We start from the raw sequence: 19678 nt of genomic DNA on the forward strand, positions 1-19678 counted from the left end.
ATATAAATCCTGTATAATAATTAAAGACTTTCTGTCTGTAGCAAAGCTGCAGTGTTTGTTTGGACATCGGTAGTTCATGATTGCTTTCACTTGTTGCTAGAAATAACTTGTTAATCCTAATTCCTGACTTGGTTTGTTTTTTTAGGTTCCAGAATTGTGTCTACACATACCGGATTTTACAGAATCCTGGCAGTCAGCTGTCAGTTGAGGTTAGTTAGACTATCCTTACCTACATGCATTTTCTCGCTTAATTAAAGCAAATCTGTTCTGCGATACATTATCAGAGTAGTGTACTGCAGATCTGTATTGACTTTTAAAAAGCCAATATTCTCATAGCAAAGCAATCAGCTGTTTAAAAATATTTTTTTCCTTTATAAAGGATAATGCTACATGCAAGTTGAAATTTTTTTTTTTTTCACAATAAAAGTATATTGCATAAATGAAAATTACAAATTAAGCAACAGTTGCGAGTTGAAATTCTTAAGCCTCGTACACACGCAACAAATTTCCGCCGACCGGTCGTCCGCCTTTCGTCCAGAGTGGTGTCTGTTGGTTGGAATGTGCTCTAGACTGCACACGAATTTTCCCGTACGACAGAATTCTATTTTAGAAGTGATGTCATGTGTTGGATTGCTTTCTATGTGTTTTTTCATCTCTGAGCATGCCCAGTCTTGCTCATAAGATTTTTCCCCGTCAAAATCTGTACTAATGATACGAAAATCGGACGTGTGTTGACGGAGGACAAAAATTTTAATGCCTGCACATCAGGATTTTGTCAACCAAAAAGTCGGAGTCGGCTGTCGAAAGCACCATACTAACAAGCCGAAAATCGGCAGATCGGTCGTCGGACGAAATTTTCCGGCCGAATTTGTTATCGTGTGTAAGGGGCTTTAGCTCTGCACTGTGGGTGATGATGGGAATAATCTTTAGGACTGGGTTCACACATGCTGCGGTTGCGGGTCACAGCAGGGGTCCAGTAGGTCCCTGTTCATGGTTTCAGGTGCAAATAAGGCTCCCATATTTTTGCCTGAATTTGCACCTGAATCAGAGCCAAAAACACACAGGACCCTTCTGCAAATCAAACAGCAAGCTGTGTGAACCGGCTCCATTGAGAGCTGGTCACATTCCCTCTTCATGCGAATTAAATGCGGAGAAACCTGCATCCAATTCAAATCAGTGTGAAACCCAGCCTGAAGTGTATGTATAGCCAAAACTTTTTATTTCTTTAGTTTTACATACATAAAGTTTTGAAAGGATGGGAGAACCATACAGCTTGTATATTCCTTTGAAAGATTTTAGTGTGCATTATTTGACTGTTCCAAAAAAAAATCTTCCAAAGAACTATACAAGTTGGTGTGGTGCTTCCATTATTTCAAAACTTTAGTAGACTCCTTTGGGGGTCCAGCCACACCCCACAGCTGCTTGTGAGCAGCCACAATGACCGCAAACCATGCATTATTTTATAAAGCAGCTCCAAATGGTCAGCACTCCTACATCACAAAGATAGTTTTAGATAGGGGAAGGAAAACCCCTGGCAGGTGTTTTTTTTGCTGTATGTGTACAAATGTGGAAATTCCCCTTCATTTGCTTTCCAGAAACACAAAAAGTCGTTTATAAGAAATCCCCCATTCCCCTCTTAGGCAGTTGTCCCCTGAACAGGTATCCCCATTGGAAGACTTCCCCTCATCTCTTGTTCTAGGGACAACTCTAAAATCCTGCGTTTTTTTTCTCATTTTTCATTCTTGGTGACAATGGTCATTATTACAAATGGAGTGGTGGAGATCCCCAATGGAGAGACAAACAACAATAAAAACTTTTAAGGAAAGTGGAAAAAGCGCTGGACCTGTAGGGTTATCTCACTGGTATTGCTATCTTAAAGTATTGATGTTGATGTAAATGGTCTGGTTCCCGTGCAGGCAGCTTCTACACCCCAGAAGATCTCCATGGTCTTGGTGGCCTGTAGTGTTAAATAACAAAAATTGAAATCGCAGTGATATACCAATAAAAGTCAGGGGAACAATCCAAAAGGTATCAAGCTTGTTTTAAGGATCCAAGAGCGTCCCCCTACATCAGTGCTTGATTGACAAAAATGTGAATTGGTCCTTTATTGTGATTTTTTTTGCTGTGTGATTGCAAGCACGGGCCTTGTCAGCAGCTGGTTTGGCAGCAGAAATAAAAACTTGACAGAGTGTCTAACTATTTCCCACCCTGTCCAGATTTTTTTTTAAAAAGGGTTTCGCTTAGCAATACATGGTCATTTTGTCCGGCTGTCTAAACAAATGGAACATGCTCAATAGTTCATTGATCCAAAACAATTTAGCCCAAGATACAGCCATCATATAAAATGTTCATATGCTGACTATCTTTAGGTTGGCAGCTTTTTCTTATTTAAACCATGCTCCTACAACTACCTCTGCTGGTAATATTTAGTTCCAGGTTGGGGTTTTGCGGCTACCATGGGTTCATGGCAAATCCCAGGGATTCACAAAGTTCACAAATACTAAACTTTTGGCTGAATAGTTGGCAGGTTTACCACTATAAATATGAAACATTTGACTGACTCTATTGAGACTTTCTGAAGTGCACATAGGACTGGAAGAAAATAGGAGAAAATGGCTGGACATTATATATCCTCATCTGGAATAACATTATAGTAAACTTCCCTTATAAATGGGTCATTCCAAGTATCAAGTATTTGGAAGTGCAGATCACTTCCTCTATCTCAGACATTTGCCTACAAGTTCCTAGTCGGCAGGACTGGGTGAGGCTGTTAACCACAGTTTTGGAGGCTGAGGAGTGGATAGCCAAATGCAAAGATAAACATGAATGGTTTTATTCTATTTGGTCAGCCTGGATTCTTTACAGTACAAGGCAATAAAGGTCATAGTTCTCCTAGCCTTCCCATCCACTTCCCCTTGCTTTGTTGAGGTTCCTCCTGCTGGGTGCCAGTCTGTCGTAGGCTGCTTTATGATCTGCTAATGTACATATATAAGGCATTGACCTTCGCAATTGGGTTTAGTTTTCCAACTCTTTCTCCATATACTGCTCCTACACTTGTTACAGCCTTGTTTTGATTTAGTTTCTTGTCTCTTTTTTTAAAATCTATGCATACGTTTATATGCCCACTTGGCTGTCTGGGTGACTGAAGTGTTAGCGGAGCAGCTTTGAAGTCCACCCCAGACTTGTCCTGATGGCACTTCTATATACCAGGACTCGTCACCTGGTCTGCCTTCTGTGATTAAAAAATATATGGGTGCGTTTATAGAATACATCTATACCTCTTTAAGGTTTTCAGTTGCTCAACTGTTGTGCTGCGAACTATGACTGTAACACATTATGTTGTTTTAACCCTTTTACATGTTCTTATATACCTATTTTTCCAATGTGCCTTTCTCTTCTTTTTTTTTTTTTTGTGTACAATTTTATTATACATAAATAAATAAAGATTACATTTAAAAAAAAAAAAAACTTTCTGGTGTAGCACCCTCCTAGGTAGGTGCTAGGAAAATGCATATGTGGCCCTGTCTTCTTATCAGGGGGGCCTAAATTGTTAGCTAGCTGTCACATGTTTCCAGGTGTGTCTGTTGAGTCTGGGGAGTCTCCCCACTGTATCCAATGAGGGATCTTGTTGGTCAGCGGAGGAAACCTAGCCAATAGCACACTAGGGTTTATGACTGTCTCAGTGGGTGGGGTTTACCGCAATGCACCCTGGGATTGGTTATAAATCTGTGGAGAGCATGTGACAGAGCGTCTTTTGGCAGGAGCATCAGTCCCAGGAGGAGGTGACTGCTGTCTCCCCCCCCTGTCAGAGAGTGAAGGTGGTCCAGGCAGTCAGCCTACGGGGACCAGAGGTTGGGCTATGCTGCAGAGAGGGATCCAGAGTGTTGCTGACCGAGTGGAGCTGCTGGGCAGAAGTCTTCAGGGAAAAACAGTATCGTGAGTACTTAAGATCCGCCCGGGTGTCTACCTAGGAAAGGGGACCATTCCAGAAGGTCAAGGGGATCCAGGAGCCAGCTAACCAGTAGTATTGGCAGTGAAAGGGGGTGCCAAGTGTTCAAAGCCCTGAAGATAGGGAAGTGAAAGGGGGCACCAGTGTGAGCCCTGAAGCGTTCAGCAGTGCAGCAAATGTGTACAAGTAGCTACCTCAGGCGAGAGTACCTCAGGGAGCTAAAAGGGACTTCCGTAGTAAAAAAGGGAAGTTACAGCATCAAGTCAACGTTAACCGGCATTTGGCCAGCGTTAACCAGCATCAAGCCAGCGGCAAGCAGCATTTATTCAGAGTCCCCATCAAGTTGTGTATAGTTCAATTGCAGGAGTATCCCACTCATCCCTTCTCCCATCCAAGTTCCTAAATAAACCTAAAAACCCACAGATAGTGGACTGGTTCTTGTCTCAGTGCTCACACTTGGAGAAACATGTTCAAAGGTACTTTTGTTGCACCCAGGGGGACCCACAGCCAACACCTATGCTGGGAATTGTGCTACACTGGGAACAGAGGACTAGCTTTCAATTTCACATCATTAAACCCCCGCATTGAATCTCTGGCAAGCCATGCACATTAGACATTGTGTTTCCATTCTTGACCCCCAGGAGGTACTCAGAAATGCCCCTACAGATTTCCAGGCTCAATGCTTAGATTCAAGCACAGTGTGACGCTCCCTCCACTCCCACCATTTAATTACCAACCTAAACAAAAAGTTTACACCCCCGTTCCTCCTGAAATGGGAGAGAGCTCTGGGACATACATTTATCCAGGAAGAAAGAGAGCATATCCTATTCTTTAAAATAAAAACTCAAATAAAGTGCAGTGCAACCCCAACCATACTACAATAACATTAAATGAATAAATAAAAAAATGGTGCTATTCTTAAAAATATAACATGGATATGAAAATTAGATGCACATGTACAGTATATGAATCAGCAAATAATCCAAAAACATATACAAATCATTTATATAAACAAGAAGATGTGTACAATATCACAATAAGTGTCCATTATGCATAAGTATTCAAAGTGAAATCTACAGGAAAAAATACTGCTTAAAAATAGTGCTCAAAAATCTTCAAAGAAATCTTGTGTGAAGAAAGAGCTCCAAATATTGTCTTGTACCACAGTGTTCCACCACCTCACAGTCTGGCCCCTTACCTCACAACTAGACCTACCCAGCGGTAAGGTCTAAATATGCTTGTCCCAGTGACTGGGTGTAAATCCACAGGTATCTTCTGACCCAATGGTATGATATATTGTGTTACTTAGATTGCGAGACTCCCATTAACACGAATGCATGAAAAAAAACAAGGAGACCATCATGGTGCAGTAACAAAAGTATCGTAATTATTTAAGACAAGGTTAAAATTACTCACAAATGTAGTGCACTAGTGACATCCAGTGCACCAGTTGATTCACATACAGCAACAATGGTAAAGACCAAAGGTTCCCTTAAAGCGGTAGTATACCGCTTTTTTTGACTTTTAACTACAGGTAAGCCTATAATAAGGCTTACCTGTAGGTACAATTAATATCTCCTAAACCTGCATGGTTTAGGAGATATTACCACTGCATGCAGCCGCTGACAAGTGCGGCGCATGCGCTCTGAAGGTCCGGCGGACCTTCAGAGTTCCTTGCCGAGAATTGGCGGAAAATTACTCCCGCGCGCATGCGCAGGAGTGACGTCATCGCGGCTCCTGCCACTCACGGTGCCGGAGCCGCCGAACCCGGAAGAGACGCCGAGGGATCATGTCCGCTCCCACAGTGGTGTCCGGGGGTCCGTGCCGGGGCTTCGTTCTAAGGTAAGTGTTTCATAATGATGCATACTAGCTCATTATGCCTTTGTTTTGCAGGGTCTTTTTTTTTTTTTTTTCTCAGAGTATACTACCGCTTTAAGGCTGAGCATCCTTGGATGTAAGCTAGAGCTGGCAGAAAAGCACATGAATGGGCATCATTGCACCCAAACGTGTGTTTTTCTTTCTATTCACACTGAATGGATTGTCTTTAACTTTACTAGCACAGTCAAAATGCATAAATTTGAGAAAGGGCATAGATTTTAATAGAGCTCACTCATGCTAATAGATCAAGTCAAATGAATGAAAACCTTCTAAAATGAAGTCCAATGCTTCTGAAAATGCAAAGCTACACGTTTTAACCAATGTGTGCTAATGCATGCATTTTAAAGTATGGCTAGAAGCAGTAATCTCCAAGGTTTACATCAATATATAAACATAAGTGAATGTGATTTGCTTACTGTAAATAACTTTATCAATGCGTGATCTTTGTTTTAGAGTTTATTGTTTTAACATGTAAATATAAACTGCATTGAAGCAGCCATATTTGCTTGTTGCATATACATACATGCTGTGCTTCCTGTATAATACTGCCGTCCCTGCCAGGAGAACACACAGTGATTATTGCTTGCAGCCATAACTGATGGCAATAATCACATGACAAATCTGACAGGCTGAATGTACCCAAGTTGATTGACTGATCATCTTGGGTACAATCAGCCTGCCCACACATGATTCTAATCTCAGATGGTCCCTGCTGGCCGGCTTTAGCAGGCTTTGTTTAGAGGGGCTGCTGTCAATGGTCCTGTTACTGTATTTATAAACTAGGGGGTCAACTGATTATCCGAACGGCCGAATAGTAGGGCCGATATTCCAATTTTTCAAATAATCGGTATCGGTCAGAACTTACGGATACTACCCATATTGGTCAGACCTCCCCCTCTCCCCGCACGCAGGGGCAGACTAACCGGTCAGTCACTTCGGCCGTGGTCCGAGGGCCCGGCCGAGGAAGGGGACCCGCTTGCGCCTCCTGCTCGAACACTCAGGGGACAAAAAAACTTGCAGCCCCGCTGTGGCGACCATATTTTTAGGGCCTGGGCCCCAGCGCGCACTTCTGTCATCATCATTATAGGAAGGGGCCCAGTCCGGGTAGGAAAGGCCAGTAATCAGAAGGTTTGCAGGCCCAGTGCACCAAGGCGTCATTACGACGTTATTACATATGTTGCTACATATGTTGTGCCTCCGCACACTGGACTTGCAAACTTTCTGAGTCCTGGCTTCTTCTACCCAGACAGGGCAAAGGCTGCCGCCTCTATCGCCTCAGCAAACTGCGCAAGACAGCGGAACTGGATCAGAGAGGATATGCCACCCACCCACAGCAGGGAGCCGGCCCAGCCACCCACAGCAGCGTTCACAGTTCCAGCCAGCCACCCACCCACAGCAGGAAGCCAGGCCAGCCACCCACAGCGGTGTGGATATTTCAAAACTTTAAATGTACAGAATTTATCGGCTATCAGCCTGAAAGGTATCGGTATTGGCATCGGCCCTGAAAATATCCCTAGTATAAACAATTTCAACAAACATTTGCACTTTGTTTATAGATGGATCACTGTAAGGCTAAATTTACGCTAACGTGTTTCATTAACACCCGCACAAATTTTTGCATTAAAACACATGCCTGCTTGCTGTGTTTTGGGTGACAAATGCGGCAAAATGTGTAGTTGAAAAACGTGCAAAGTGCGACACTCAAAAAAGGTGCATGAGCTACTTTGCCACATTTATCATGTGTAGGGCCACCCAGTTAAATGAATGGGCTGCCCTATGTGTGTTACATATGTATATGCAACACCTAGTGCTCCTTAGAAACAGACCAGGATATTTTTTCAACAGCTGGGTTTCAGTCTCTGTTGCTGGAGTGCTGACAAAAACACCTGTATAGTCTTTGTAGGCTTTTCTTTAATACAATGTATTGATATTATTGTCACAGTATATTTTTTAACTGACTATTTTTATGTGCATTAGTTATTTTATATACAAATTAAAGAAGTTCATATTTAACCCCTCAACAACAGGGACAAGGCTTGCAGTGTGGCCTGCTGATTAGAGGGTCAAAGGCAATAGATTTTCTGTGTACCCGATGTGTAAATCAGGTCCTGTCTACTGATAACCACTACAGAGAAAATATGCAAATAGGTACACAAACACATACATAACATATTAAACAAGAAAAGTTCCAAATAGAAATGTCACATCAAAAAGACTTTCATGTGAATCTTATAATATTGACTCAAAATACTGTATATTCTCCTAATTTGACAGGCATGTGGCTCTGAATGCACACTGCTTGTTCTTGGGGCCACTCACCCAGACCCATAAATAAACAGCTGGCCTATTTACAGTGTACGGGCCTCAGCACCCATGCAAATGAGTCCTTATAATGCAAAGGAGAATAAGACGAAGGTTTTTTTTTTTCTTTTAATAAATCTTTTTTTTTTTTTATGTTTTAAGATCAATAGGGTTGTTACATACTGCACGACAGCCCACTCCAGGGAGGACACTTGTGAGACCTTACAATCATCAACAAAAAAACAATGACAAACACAATTCTATGGCGTACAGTAGGGCTGCGCATCTTCACTTACCTCACGATTCGATGCGATTATTAGGGTCGCGATTCGATACGATTCGATTCCGAGATGCATCGCGATTACTATGGGGACCCTTTTCTAAAGGGGAATCTATGGTGACCCTGCTCTAAAGGGGGAACTATGGGAACCCTTCTCTAAAGGGGGATCTATGGGGACCCTGCTGCTCTAAAGGCGGATCTATGGGGACCCTTCTCTAAAGGGGGATCTATGGGGACCCTGCTCTAAAGGAGATCTATGGGGAGCCTGGGCCTGTCCTAAAGGGGATCCAGGGGAACTGAGCTCTAAAGGGGGATCTATGGGGACCCTTCTCTAAAGGGGGATCTATGGGGACCCTGCTCTAAAGGAGATCTATGGGGAGCCTGGGCCTGTCCTAAAGGGGATCCAGGGGAACTGAGCTCTAAAGGGGGATCTATGGGGACCCTGCTCTAAAGGGGGATATATGGAATAGATACCCTTTAGTGCAGGGTCGCCATAGATCCCTCTTTAGAGCAGGCCAGCATCCCCAGAGATCCCCCTTTAGTAGAGCAGGTCCCCCCATAGATCCCTCTTTAGTAGAGCAGGTCCCCTCATAGATCCCCCTTTAGAGAAGGCCACATCAGTTTAGAAGAGTTACCTGATGCTAGTTGTAGTACCATAGGCCCTGGTAAGGAGGAATGCTGGGCTCTGTAGTCCCCCTAGTTGTAGTATAGCAGGCTCTGGTAAGGAGGAATGCTTGGCTCTGTAGTCCCCCTAGTTGTAGTATAACAGGCTCTGGTAAGGAGGAATGCTGGGCTCTGTAGTACCCCTAGTTGTAGTATAACAGGCTCTGGTAAGGAGGAATGCTTGGCTCTGTACAGAGCTACAGAGCCCAGCATTCCTCCTTACCAGGGCCTGTTATACTACAACTAGGGGGACTGCAGAGCCCAGCATTCCTCCTTACTAGGGCCTACTGTACTACAACTAGGGGGACTACAGAGTCCAGCATTCCTCCTTACCAGGGCCTACTGTACTACAACTAGGTGCACTACAGAGCCCAGCATTCCTCCTTACCAGGGCCTGTTATACAACAACTAGGGGGACTACAGAGTCTGTAGTAGTCCCCCTAGTTGTAGTATAACAGGCCCTGGTAAGGAGGAATGCTGGGCTCTGTAGTGCCCCTAGTTGTATTATAGCAGGCCCTGGTAAGGAGGAATGCTGGGCCCTGTAGTGCCCCGACTTACCAGGAAGCAGAGCTGCAGCCAGTTGTGGATGAAGTAGCGGTAGGTGTATGGAGTAGGGCTCGGACAGGTCCTGGGTGATGAGCCTCATGTCGGGAATTTGGAGCTCGGACTAGTGCAGTGCATGGTACAGGCGGAAAGCAGGGCCTCCTCGCTCCCCTGCGGTCAACTCAGGCTGTCTGCCGAGAACCACACCGCTACCAGAAGTGTACCGAGCTGGGAAGGCCGCGACTTCGGGCGGCCGGGCTGTCAGAGCGGGCGGTCGGGCAGCAGCGTGCTAAGTGGGCGTGCTGTGTGTATCCCGGGGCCAGAGAGAGCACTGATAGCTCCGCTCTCCTCCTCTCCCGCGCCGTGAGGAGGAGCTCCGTATCCCACAAGCCCGGCCAGCGCCGCCATGTCACTTCTGTCCCCGCCCCCAGAAGTGACGTCATTAGGTAATCGATTATTCAACCACCCCGAATCGATGCAGAATCGCGAAGGGTCGCATCGCGATGCATCGATTCGGCGATTATATTCAGCAGCCCTAGCGTACAGGGTATAGGTTGAAAAATATAGGAGCATCTCCCCATTTCTGGGTTCATCTGAGAGAAGTAAAGACAGAAGGGTGTAGCTGGGTGTAGCAGTCTCCCCAGCACCCCCTAATACTTACCTGAGCCCCATCTTTATCAGGGACTCTCTCTTCTGCTTGGCTGAGACATAGCTGTGGCTCCATTGGCTCCCGCATCTGTCAATCAAAGTCAGTTAGCCAATCAGGAGAGAAAGGGGGCGGGCCGAACTGCAGCTTCATGTCTGAATGGAGACAAGGAGCTGCTCTGTGAAAAACCACTTCACAGAGCAGGTAAGTATAACATGTTAGTTATTTATTTATTTTTTTTTAAATGAGACTTTACAATCACTTTAGGGCAAGCGATCCATGTCAGGCCTTGACAGGGCCAAATTTAACATATCAAGTGGTCATTGACGGCTCCTCCAGTAACCCAGAAATTGGTGAATGTATTTCTTGGACCCCTGTGTTCAGATGTATCTTGATGTAGAGGGAGGTTAGAGTTCACCATTTTCAAAATGAGAGAGTGAGATGCTGCTTTTTTCCAACTCATTGTAATGGCCCTACTGGCATAGAAAAGCAGGAGGCCTAAGAATGTGGGAGTAAGGTGGACCAAAACCACTGTGTTTACAAAGTCCTCTATTTCCTTCCAGTATAAAGAGACCTAGGTACACTTCTAGAAGATATGGAAAATAGTCCCCATCAAGTTGAGTACATTACCAACAGACAGGAGATAAAGCAGAATTCAGTTTGTAAAGCCTGTGGGGAGTATAATATGCTCTGTAGAAAATGTTGAACTATATCAATCTGTATCTGACAGATACCAGCTCTTTTGAATTAGGCAAAGTTTAGAGCAGCTTTTTTTTTCAACTTGGGTTCCTCCAGAGGTTGCTAGGGGTTTCTTGAGCAATGAGCAACTTCTGTCTCTCAGAAAGGGAACCACTAAGAGCAATGATCTCTTTAGCTTTTTGAAATGGTGAATTCTTCCTATTGACCACAAATGTAAGGACTATTGACCATCACACTTATGTCTGGTTAGCTACAGATATAGTAATTATTAGCAGAAGTTCCTTGAGACCGGAAAGTTATTTCAAGGGTTCCTCTGTGTTAGATTGCAAAAGACTGGTTTAGAGAATCACATAAAGCAATGTGATCTTTTCTTAACCTGTAATCAAATATATCATTCATTTTATATACTGTATATTCGTTTCGGAAGGAATTATTTGCATTAACATTCAAACATTCAAAGCTTCTATTTTTTATTCGATTACGAAAGCATTTTTAAAACTCAGAAATGTACAGTTTTTTTTTATTTTTTTTAACCTAAACTTTCTTTTTAACCTCTACCACTAACATTGCAGGTTATTTACTGAATTTATACAGCCTAAATTTTATTAAAAACTTGAAAATGGTGGTGTTCCAAAACTTTTAACTGGTAGCATTTTTATTTCAGCTGCATGTATAGTTATTTTCTTGAAATGCAGCTTTATCCTTTGTGCCAGCTTTTACGGAATAATGTTTTATTATAATAAAGTGAAGGCCGTCTTGGAGGGGATGTAAAGTGGATCTAATGGGAGTGTGGCTGGTGTAGTTGTCATAATGTACATTTGTCGTATGTACAACATACTTACACATTATGGCATACTTACCTCCAGGATTGTTCTACTTTGGATATGCATCCCACCTCCACTCTGTTGCCGCTGCCATTTTCCTCTGGGTCCAGCATAGTTTTTTTTTCCCCTGATGATGTAACTCACTTGCACACTCTCTGTGGTTACAAAACTTGACATCTGCCACCATTCTTAGTTTTTTACCAATGTCATGAATAAGCCAGGACTGTACAATAAACTGCATGTGTGCTGCAATCAGCATATAGATAACAAAAATTGTTAGCAGACCAGAAAAAAAGATTTTTGGTAGAACAAAAACTGTACCTGCTGTAATTTTTTTAAATTCTTTTTACATCGAAACTGCAACTTTTTTTGGAGCCTACCACCAAATATATTTTTCAGTTCTTGCATTAGACTAATTGGATACAATTTTTAAAATTGAACTATACTTACTTCCACGGACTCCAGCACTGTGGTGACCAGAAGTTCCCTGCCGCCACTGACATCTTTTTCTGAGTTTCGTTCTCCAGTGGTTTTGATTGGCTGGGCCAGGATGAGGTCACTCCTGAGCATGCGCAGGTGTTTTTTCATCTCAGCAGATGCTGAAATTGTGAGCTGAACTGTGCCTGCCTGTTTGCATTTTACTTTCTCAAAGTTCCACATTAAGAATGGCTAACAAAGGGAAAATTTTTTTTTTTTTTTTTTTTTTTGAGCATTTACGTTCCTGTATCTTGGCAAATTGGCCTAATTAACATCTTTTTGTTTTACTAATTGACTGTCTCTTTATGATATCATATAAAAAGGAAAAAACAAATCTATCATTAAAAAGAGCAGTATTTGGACATACAAATGCTGATTAAATAAGATGAAATGTTTCTGCTCAGTCTTTGGGGGGACATTAATACAAGGCCTATAAATAATTCAGCCTATTCATCAGATTTCTTGTACAAGATAAACTAAATGACTTATTTTATAATCTTGTACAGGATAAAACAAATGACTTGTACACTCCCAACCACTTTACTTACTCTTCTGCTTTCTTCACACTCCCTCAACTGTTCATGCTGCTTCCTCTTTCATTTCATCAACAATTACTAGTTTCACACTCACCAAAAAACAGATCAGTTGGCTACTGTAATTATTATTTTAAACAGCTTTAATGAGGGGGTAAGGGAAGAAAAACAGTTGTCTGGAGCAACCACTCAGAGGAAAAGTTTCATATCTGAGAAAATAACAGCTGTCATCTGATTGGTTCCTAAGTCCCAGTTCACACTACCGCGACTTGTCAGGCGACTGGTCAGCCTGACAAGTCGCGGTCCATTCTGTGCTACGGGAACCGTTCTAATAGGAGAGACACAAGTCGCTCCGACTTAGAAAATAGTTCCTGTACTACTTGGGGGCGACATCGGAGCGACTTGCATTGACTTCCATTATGTGAAGTCCGTGCAAGTCGCGCCAAAGTCGCGGTGCACGCGACTTCACAGGTCGCCCCCGAAGTCGGATCGCCATAGTGTGAACCGACACTAAATGTAGGACTACATTTTGTTTTACAGAACACCCATGTTACAGTTACAGCTTTTCATAAATATGTTTTATTGTCCTTTTCATTTACTGTGGTTCTATCACAAAAATGCCTCAGTGCAAATTTAGTGGAATCTTTCAAAATGCACTTATTCTTTAAAGCTGGATAGACACTATACAACTTTTGTTGGTAGACTTCCTTTAGATTTACCTTCAACCGCGTAGTGCAAGGGCCTGCCTGATTGCATAGAAATTGAAAGTGTTTAGATTTGACCTCATATTATATGGTTTTGGTAAATCTAAAGGAAAATATCTAAAGACAATTGTATAGTGTGTATGGCCCATTAGTCTCCAACCAACCTTACTTAACCTCTTCCCACCTAGCCTTGGCGTTCCCTTTAATAGGGTCTGTATGCCCAGAGGGCAGGAAGGATCGGCGGTCATGTGATTCCTGTGATTAACTGTTACAGTAGTCACATGATTGGGAATCAACCCTCTCAGGCTACTGATTGCTAGTGGGGACTGAGAGCTGTCTTTGACAGCTCAGTCTCAGTGCTGGGAGAGTCTAGTGAACACGCTCTTAGCACAGAAACATCGGCCGCCTGGGGACACATATGTGTTAAAGCATACCCTCTTGCCACCACATGTTATGCGGGCAGCAACAGGTTAAAGTGCCCCACCTCTCTCCCTTCCAAGATAAATACTTACCTTTATCCTGCGGCTGTGGTCTACTGCAATGTTTGAAAACTTCTATGAAAATTATCTCTGCTATGGCTGCGCAGAAGGCATCTCATAGATTTCTATAGGCCTATCTCTGGAACACTTCCAAACCTTTTTTTTTATCATGACATGCTGTTTTTCATAAAATACCACCTAAGCCAATGGTAGTTGACCAAAAATATTCTTGCAGAGCTCCGATTCAGTCGGCAACCCCCAGCACAGACCTCATAATGACAATGATTTCTTTTAAAAGCCCCTAACGTGGATCTAGCATCAGATATATTTGTATTTTAAGTGTATGCATGCTAGGTAAAATGTAATAGTAACACTTACACATGTTATTACCTTTCACGTAGATCACAGTACTCCCCTGACAATGCGTTCTTTTGTTTTTCTCTCCAGAAGGATGGAGCAAAATTGTTCAGGCATCATTTAGGGTCAGAATCTACTGTTTGTTCTGAGATTCTGGCTCAAAGATGACACAACCCTGACACAATCCTAAGGTCTGTACAAGTCCTGGCCATTTTCACAGATGTTTGATACAACTGTTCACTTTGTGACTTGCTTAATGCCTCCGTGTTACAGTCTGGTCACTAAGGAAGAAGAGACTGTGGAAATGTTTCCTCCAGCCTGCAGCACACTGATGACATCTAAACCTATTCAAATCAAATAGACTAAAGCTCAAGAACAGCTTTGCAGTAATAATAGAAGCTTGTTTCTAAATTATACTCTTGTTGTATATTGTGACAAGTCAAGTATTCATTCATGCACATTTGTAAATGTAGCACCCTACGGGTATGTGCTAGGCAAATGTATAGTGGGCCTTGTCTGCCTAACAGCAGGGCCATGATTTCTTTTTGCCAGGGTGTCATGGCTTCCAGGTGTGCCTGCTGAGAGGTCACTGGTCCCAGTGAGAGGCTTCTCATAGGGCGGTGGAGGAAACCCAATCAGGGGACACATTCAGGCTTGTAACTACCCCAGAAGGCAGATTATGCTGCAAGGGATTCTGGGAGTGGTATAGGTTTGTGGGAAGTGCGTGACTGGGTGTCTTTGGCAGGAGCAAAGTCCCAGAAGAGAGAGGACGGCTGTCTCTCCTCCTGTTTGAGGAAGAGGATGTCTCGGGTGCTGCCTGAGAATCCAGAGAGTGCTGAGTTGAGCTGAGGGGGATCCGGTGTGTCAAGAACCAGCGAAGAGTGAGAGGGGTCCAGTCCCAGGAAGGCCTACACAGGTCGTGAGTACTATTGCCCCTGGGGGTCTGCCTGAAGTGTCAGAGTGGACCACTCCGTAGAAGGTTCTAGGATCCAGAAATCAGCTAACTGTAAAGGGGGTACCTAGGTTGAGGACCCTGAAGTGACAGAGAGAGTACCTAGTCAGGGGACCCTGAAGAGTTAAAGGGGGCACCTGCAGTTTGGGCCCTGAAAAGACAGTGTGCGGTGTCTTAGTTGAGAGCTGCAGCCATACAGGATTTCACAACAGTCTACCTCAAGCCAGTGCAAGGCTGGCCGAAGAAGTTAGTGACTTTGCAGTATAGCAGTGTTTGTAGCTCATTGTTCTACAATCCTGGATCTTCTGGACTTAAGGTCGAGGATCTAGCACTTCTTTCAAGTTACAGTGTGTTCCGAGCGTCAGTGAGCGTTGGCTGGCGTCTGCTGGCATCAAGACAGCGTTAACAGACATTTTTCTGAGAAAGTCCCAAGTTGTACTTAGTTGAGCCGAAAGGAGTATCCCACTCATTCACTTCTCCCATCCCCTTAACTACAATAAAACAACAAAACAAAGATTTGTCAATGTCTCAGTTCTCACACCAAGGGTCGCAGCTCACATGGGCTGGAAAGGTAACCGGTAACAATGGCAGACCCACATCAGGCCCAATGCCTGGAAAACCTGCTACATAAAGTTAAAAGAGATCCATAATCATAGCATGAACTTTCATTTTTATAACATCAGCATTGCAAAAGCAGAAAAAACAATCGTTATTTTGGACAATCCAACATAAGCCTCGATCAAAAATCTCCTTTCATATTGGTTATCTATTTCCACAACTTTCTGGATTTCCTGCATACTTTGCAGCTTCTCCTCAGCTCATTCCTTTAGTTTACTATCAATGTCTAAGGACTACATATACCATGGTATGCTGCCTGTAAGCAATGATTCCTATAAAGACCCTGCCTACTGAAACTCCTCCTCTCAGCACTTCTGTAGTTCAGAAGGCAGGCTCTGTGAAATGTGTGACACAGCAGTGCCTACTCACACGGCATAGTAAATATATGTCACAGAATTCAAGGAAGTAAATGTGTGGGGATTGTCACAAAGTAAAGCAGCACATAGATGAGTCACTAGCGGGTTGCATGAAAAAAAAAAAGTCTCAATTTCTCCATGCACACATTCGAGGTGGATGGAGGAATCCTCCCCTTAAAGCTATTGTATTCGGACAACGAGAAGACTTTCCCACTATCAGAATACACAAATCAGCACTGACAGCTATAGCCTGTGGTGTTGATAGTGCAGTTGTGCAGAAATCCATTGGTAGATCAACTTCTCTACAACATTCCTGTCCATACATGAATCAAAATATGGCCAGTTCCTGTCTGCTGGGCCTAGTAGAGGATCTAGCTCATAGAGTGGCGGATCGAACTATGATTGGCCTCCTGCTATTCTATGCCAGGAAGCCTATTGCATTGTGTTAGAAGAAGCGGGCCCCCTTCACTATGAAACCAACAAGTTAATAATGTTCTGCCCTACTATAAAGATACGTATTCACATAGGGGTTGCCCCAAGAAATATGATAAAGTTTGGGCTAAATGACAAGCGGAACCTTCCACGGCAGGAGATATTTAATGTCTCTTTAGTTTTGTCCTGATACCGCTTCCTGCAGCTTGTGGGTTATTGAGGGTCCCTTGGGGCTTTTTGGATATGATGTGGTATGGTGGGTCGGTTGTTCACGAGTCTTATAAGTTGTTGGTTTTGTGAGTTGTTTTTCTCCACAAGGATAATGTTCAATACTATCAGTTTTTCATATATTGTGTAAGCCCCTGCGTGGGCTAATGGCCTGAGGTATATTGTTTCTCTACCTATTCAAAATATTTAACAGAGTTATAAAAAAAAAAAATACAGCCGTTTAAGTAGATCCATATCTTGCAGGCTTAAAGTGGTTGTAAATGCTAAAGGTTTTTTGTTCTTTTTTACCCTAATGCATTCTCTACAAAATACTTTTAGGTGTGACCCCCCCCCCCAAATACTTACCTGAGCCAATCTCGGTCCAGAGCTTTACACAAGAGAAGTGGCACTGCTCTCTCTCTCTTTCTCCTTACTGGACTCATTGACTGCTGCTGTCAATAAAATCCAGTGACGAGGGAACGGAGGACAGGGCCAAGGCGCACTAGGTGTGTCAATAGACGCACTCAATGTGGCTCGGGATCAAGCCAGTATGAGTACCCCCCAGCAAGCAAGTCCTCAAAGGGGAGAGGAGCCAAGAGCGCTGGTGAGGGACCCCAGGAGACAAGGATCAGGGCTCCTCTATGCAAAACCATTGCACAGAGAAGGTAAGTATGAAATGTTTGTTATTTTTTAAAAAAAGTGAACCTCATTATAACTCATTAGTGCAGGATATAACCCATAAAGCTCAATTCACAAAGTTATAGTACAAGGTACAGGTGACTGTAATTTTTAAATCTCATTGGAGATGAAATTAACTGTCACTATTTTTAAAAGATGCATCTTATCCCGATCTTTTATCCTTGCGAAAGGAGTCTTTTGCCTTTAACCAGTGTAGCACCCTCCTAGGTAGGTGCTAGAAGAGAAAATATAGTTTTTGGGTCTTTCTGCTTGCCAGAGAGATTGCCAGGTACATTTATATTGCTCCCTTCCTACCAGAGGAGCAGGATCTGCTAGTGAGGTCTGCTCATGGTGCTCAGGTGCAGCTCAGTTTGTCTGAAGTGTTTCACACTGGTCCAATAGGGAGGCATATTGGACAGTGGGAGGAAATCTGACAACAACCAGACGACGAGTCAACCTCTTCCTGTCAGACTGATTTTGTTTGGCGGGGGTGCATTTATATAATGCACTTGGTGAAACTCTACGTAAATCTGTAAATTTTGTACAGCAGATGTCTATATTTTTTTCATTTATTGTATCTACTGGCCACATATGGGGTATGTCCAATGGCCCTTTACATATGTTATTTCCCTTTTCCCCCTTTCCAAGTATGTAAATTATGTACAGGTATTTTTTTAGGGGCGGATGCCCAGAGCCAGCGAGGACATGGCTCAGTTTGGCGGGGGGGGGGGGGTGGATGTAGCTAGGTAGGTGCTAGAAGATAGAATATAGTTCTTTTAACTTTCTGCTTACCAGAGAGATTTCCAGGTAAATTTGTATTGCTCTCTGCCTACCAGAGGAGCAGGATCTGCTAGTGAGGTCTGCTCATGGTGCTTAGGTGCAGCTCAGTTTGTCTGAAGTGTTTCACACTGGTCCAATAGAGAGGCATATTGGACAGTGAAAATCTGACAAATGAGTGCACAGGCATTATGTACAGCCCTGGTGATTGGCAGAGGAAAGTGCCTCGGTACATGCTGGGATACGTATAAATGTCAAGGGCACATGCGCTCAGCTTAGGGTCTTTCAGCTAGAGAGCTGGGTCTCCTAGTGAGAGGGTGGCTACCCCTCCTCTGTAGAAGTTGCCATGCGGCCTCAGTAGGTCGACCTGAGGGCCTGACAGTCAGAGAGGAGCTGAACCCGGAGGTCCTGCAGAGCTGACTGGAAAGGAGACACTGGGAAGGATCTGATTCTGTCTACAGTGAGTACAGATCTGTTTCATTGGCCCTGTCCTGAGAGAGCCATCCCTTCAGCTAGAAGAGTCAGTGGATGGGTGTCAGTCAAGGGGATGCTAGAGAGTGTCCTGAAGATAAAGTAGTTGCATCAAGTCTGCTGCTAGAGAGAGCAAGAAGACTTCATTCTTCCATGCAAGTGGCAGTATGGTTAAAGCAGTGGGCTTCCACAAATAACCTGGCGAGGTTAAGTGAGAGGTGTCCTTATCAACTGTAAATAGTTTTAGTTGGAGAATCCCACTATTCCCTTCTCCCATCCAAGTTCCACACTAAATATAAAACCAAAACCCCTGGACTGTTTATTGAGTAACGAGCCCTTGGGAGTAAGGATGGATGTGTGAACTGTCCCTAAGTGACTGTCTGCAGGTAATCAGAGGAGGCCCAAGAAGTCATCACACAGCAAGCCCTATGGGGACAGTGCTACACCAGTATCTGAAATATTAGCCCTTGTTAATACACATAGGATATTTTCATTCTCACGCTAGCAACACTGACACTCAGCAACCATGACTATTTCTTCCTCATTTCTGAAGCCACAACTGTTTTGCATGTCAATTTTTAGAGATGCCTACATTCAAGAAGCTGAAAACGAACTTGAAACCATTTTATGTTACAGTGTAGTTCTAGTTTTTACTGTGACAACATGCCCAAATTAAAAATGTATTATGTTGGTTACATCTGAGCCAAGAACTGCAAACTTTTCCTGTACCGTTTTTAAATGGTTTCAGACAGTTACATGGCTTTCTAAATGTATTCAAAATCTATCCTCTATAACAAATTCAACACTGAAATGGCACACTAATGTAGCTTTTATCCACATAATTAGACTCAAAC

General features: G+C 43.4%; 1 protein-coding gene across 2 annotated transcripts in view; it reads left to right on the forward strand.

The window, feature by feature from the left end:
* INPP5D (inositol polyphosphate-5-phosphatase D) overlaps positions 1-19678 on the forward strand; it is a 222847-nt gene that overhangs the window by 22627 nt on the left and 180542 nt on the right. For both annotated transcript variants that reach the window (XM_082251273.1, XM_082251274.1), the window contains exon 2: positions 146-209. In XM_082251273.1, coding sequence (XP_082107399.1) covers positions 146-209 — 64 coding nt within the window. The remainder of the gene's footprint in view (positions 1-145; positions 210-19678) is intronic.

This window comes from Pelophylax lessonae (assembly GCF_965119305.1).
Source record: "Pelophylax lessonae genome assembly, chromosome: 3".
Classification (NCBI taxonomy): domain Eukaryota; kingdom Metazoa; phylum Chordata; class Amphibia; order Anura; family Ranidae; genus Pelophylax; species Pelophylax lessonae.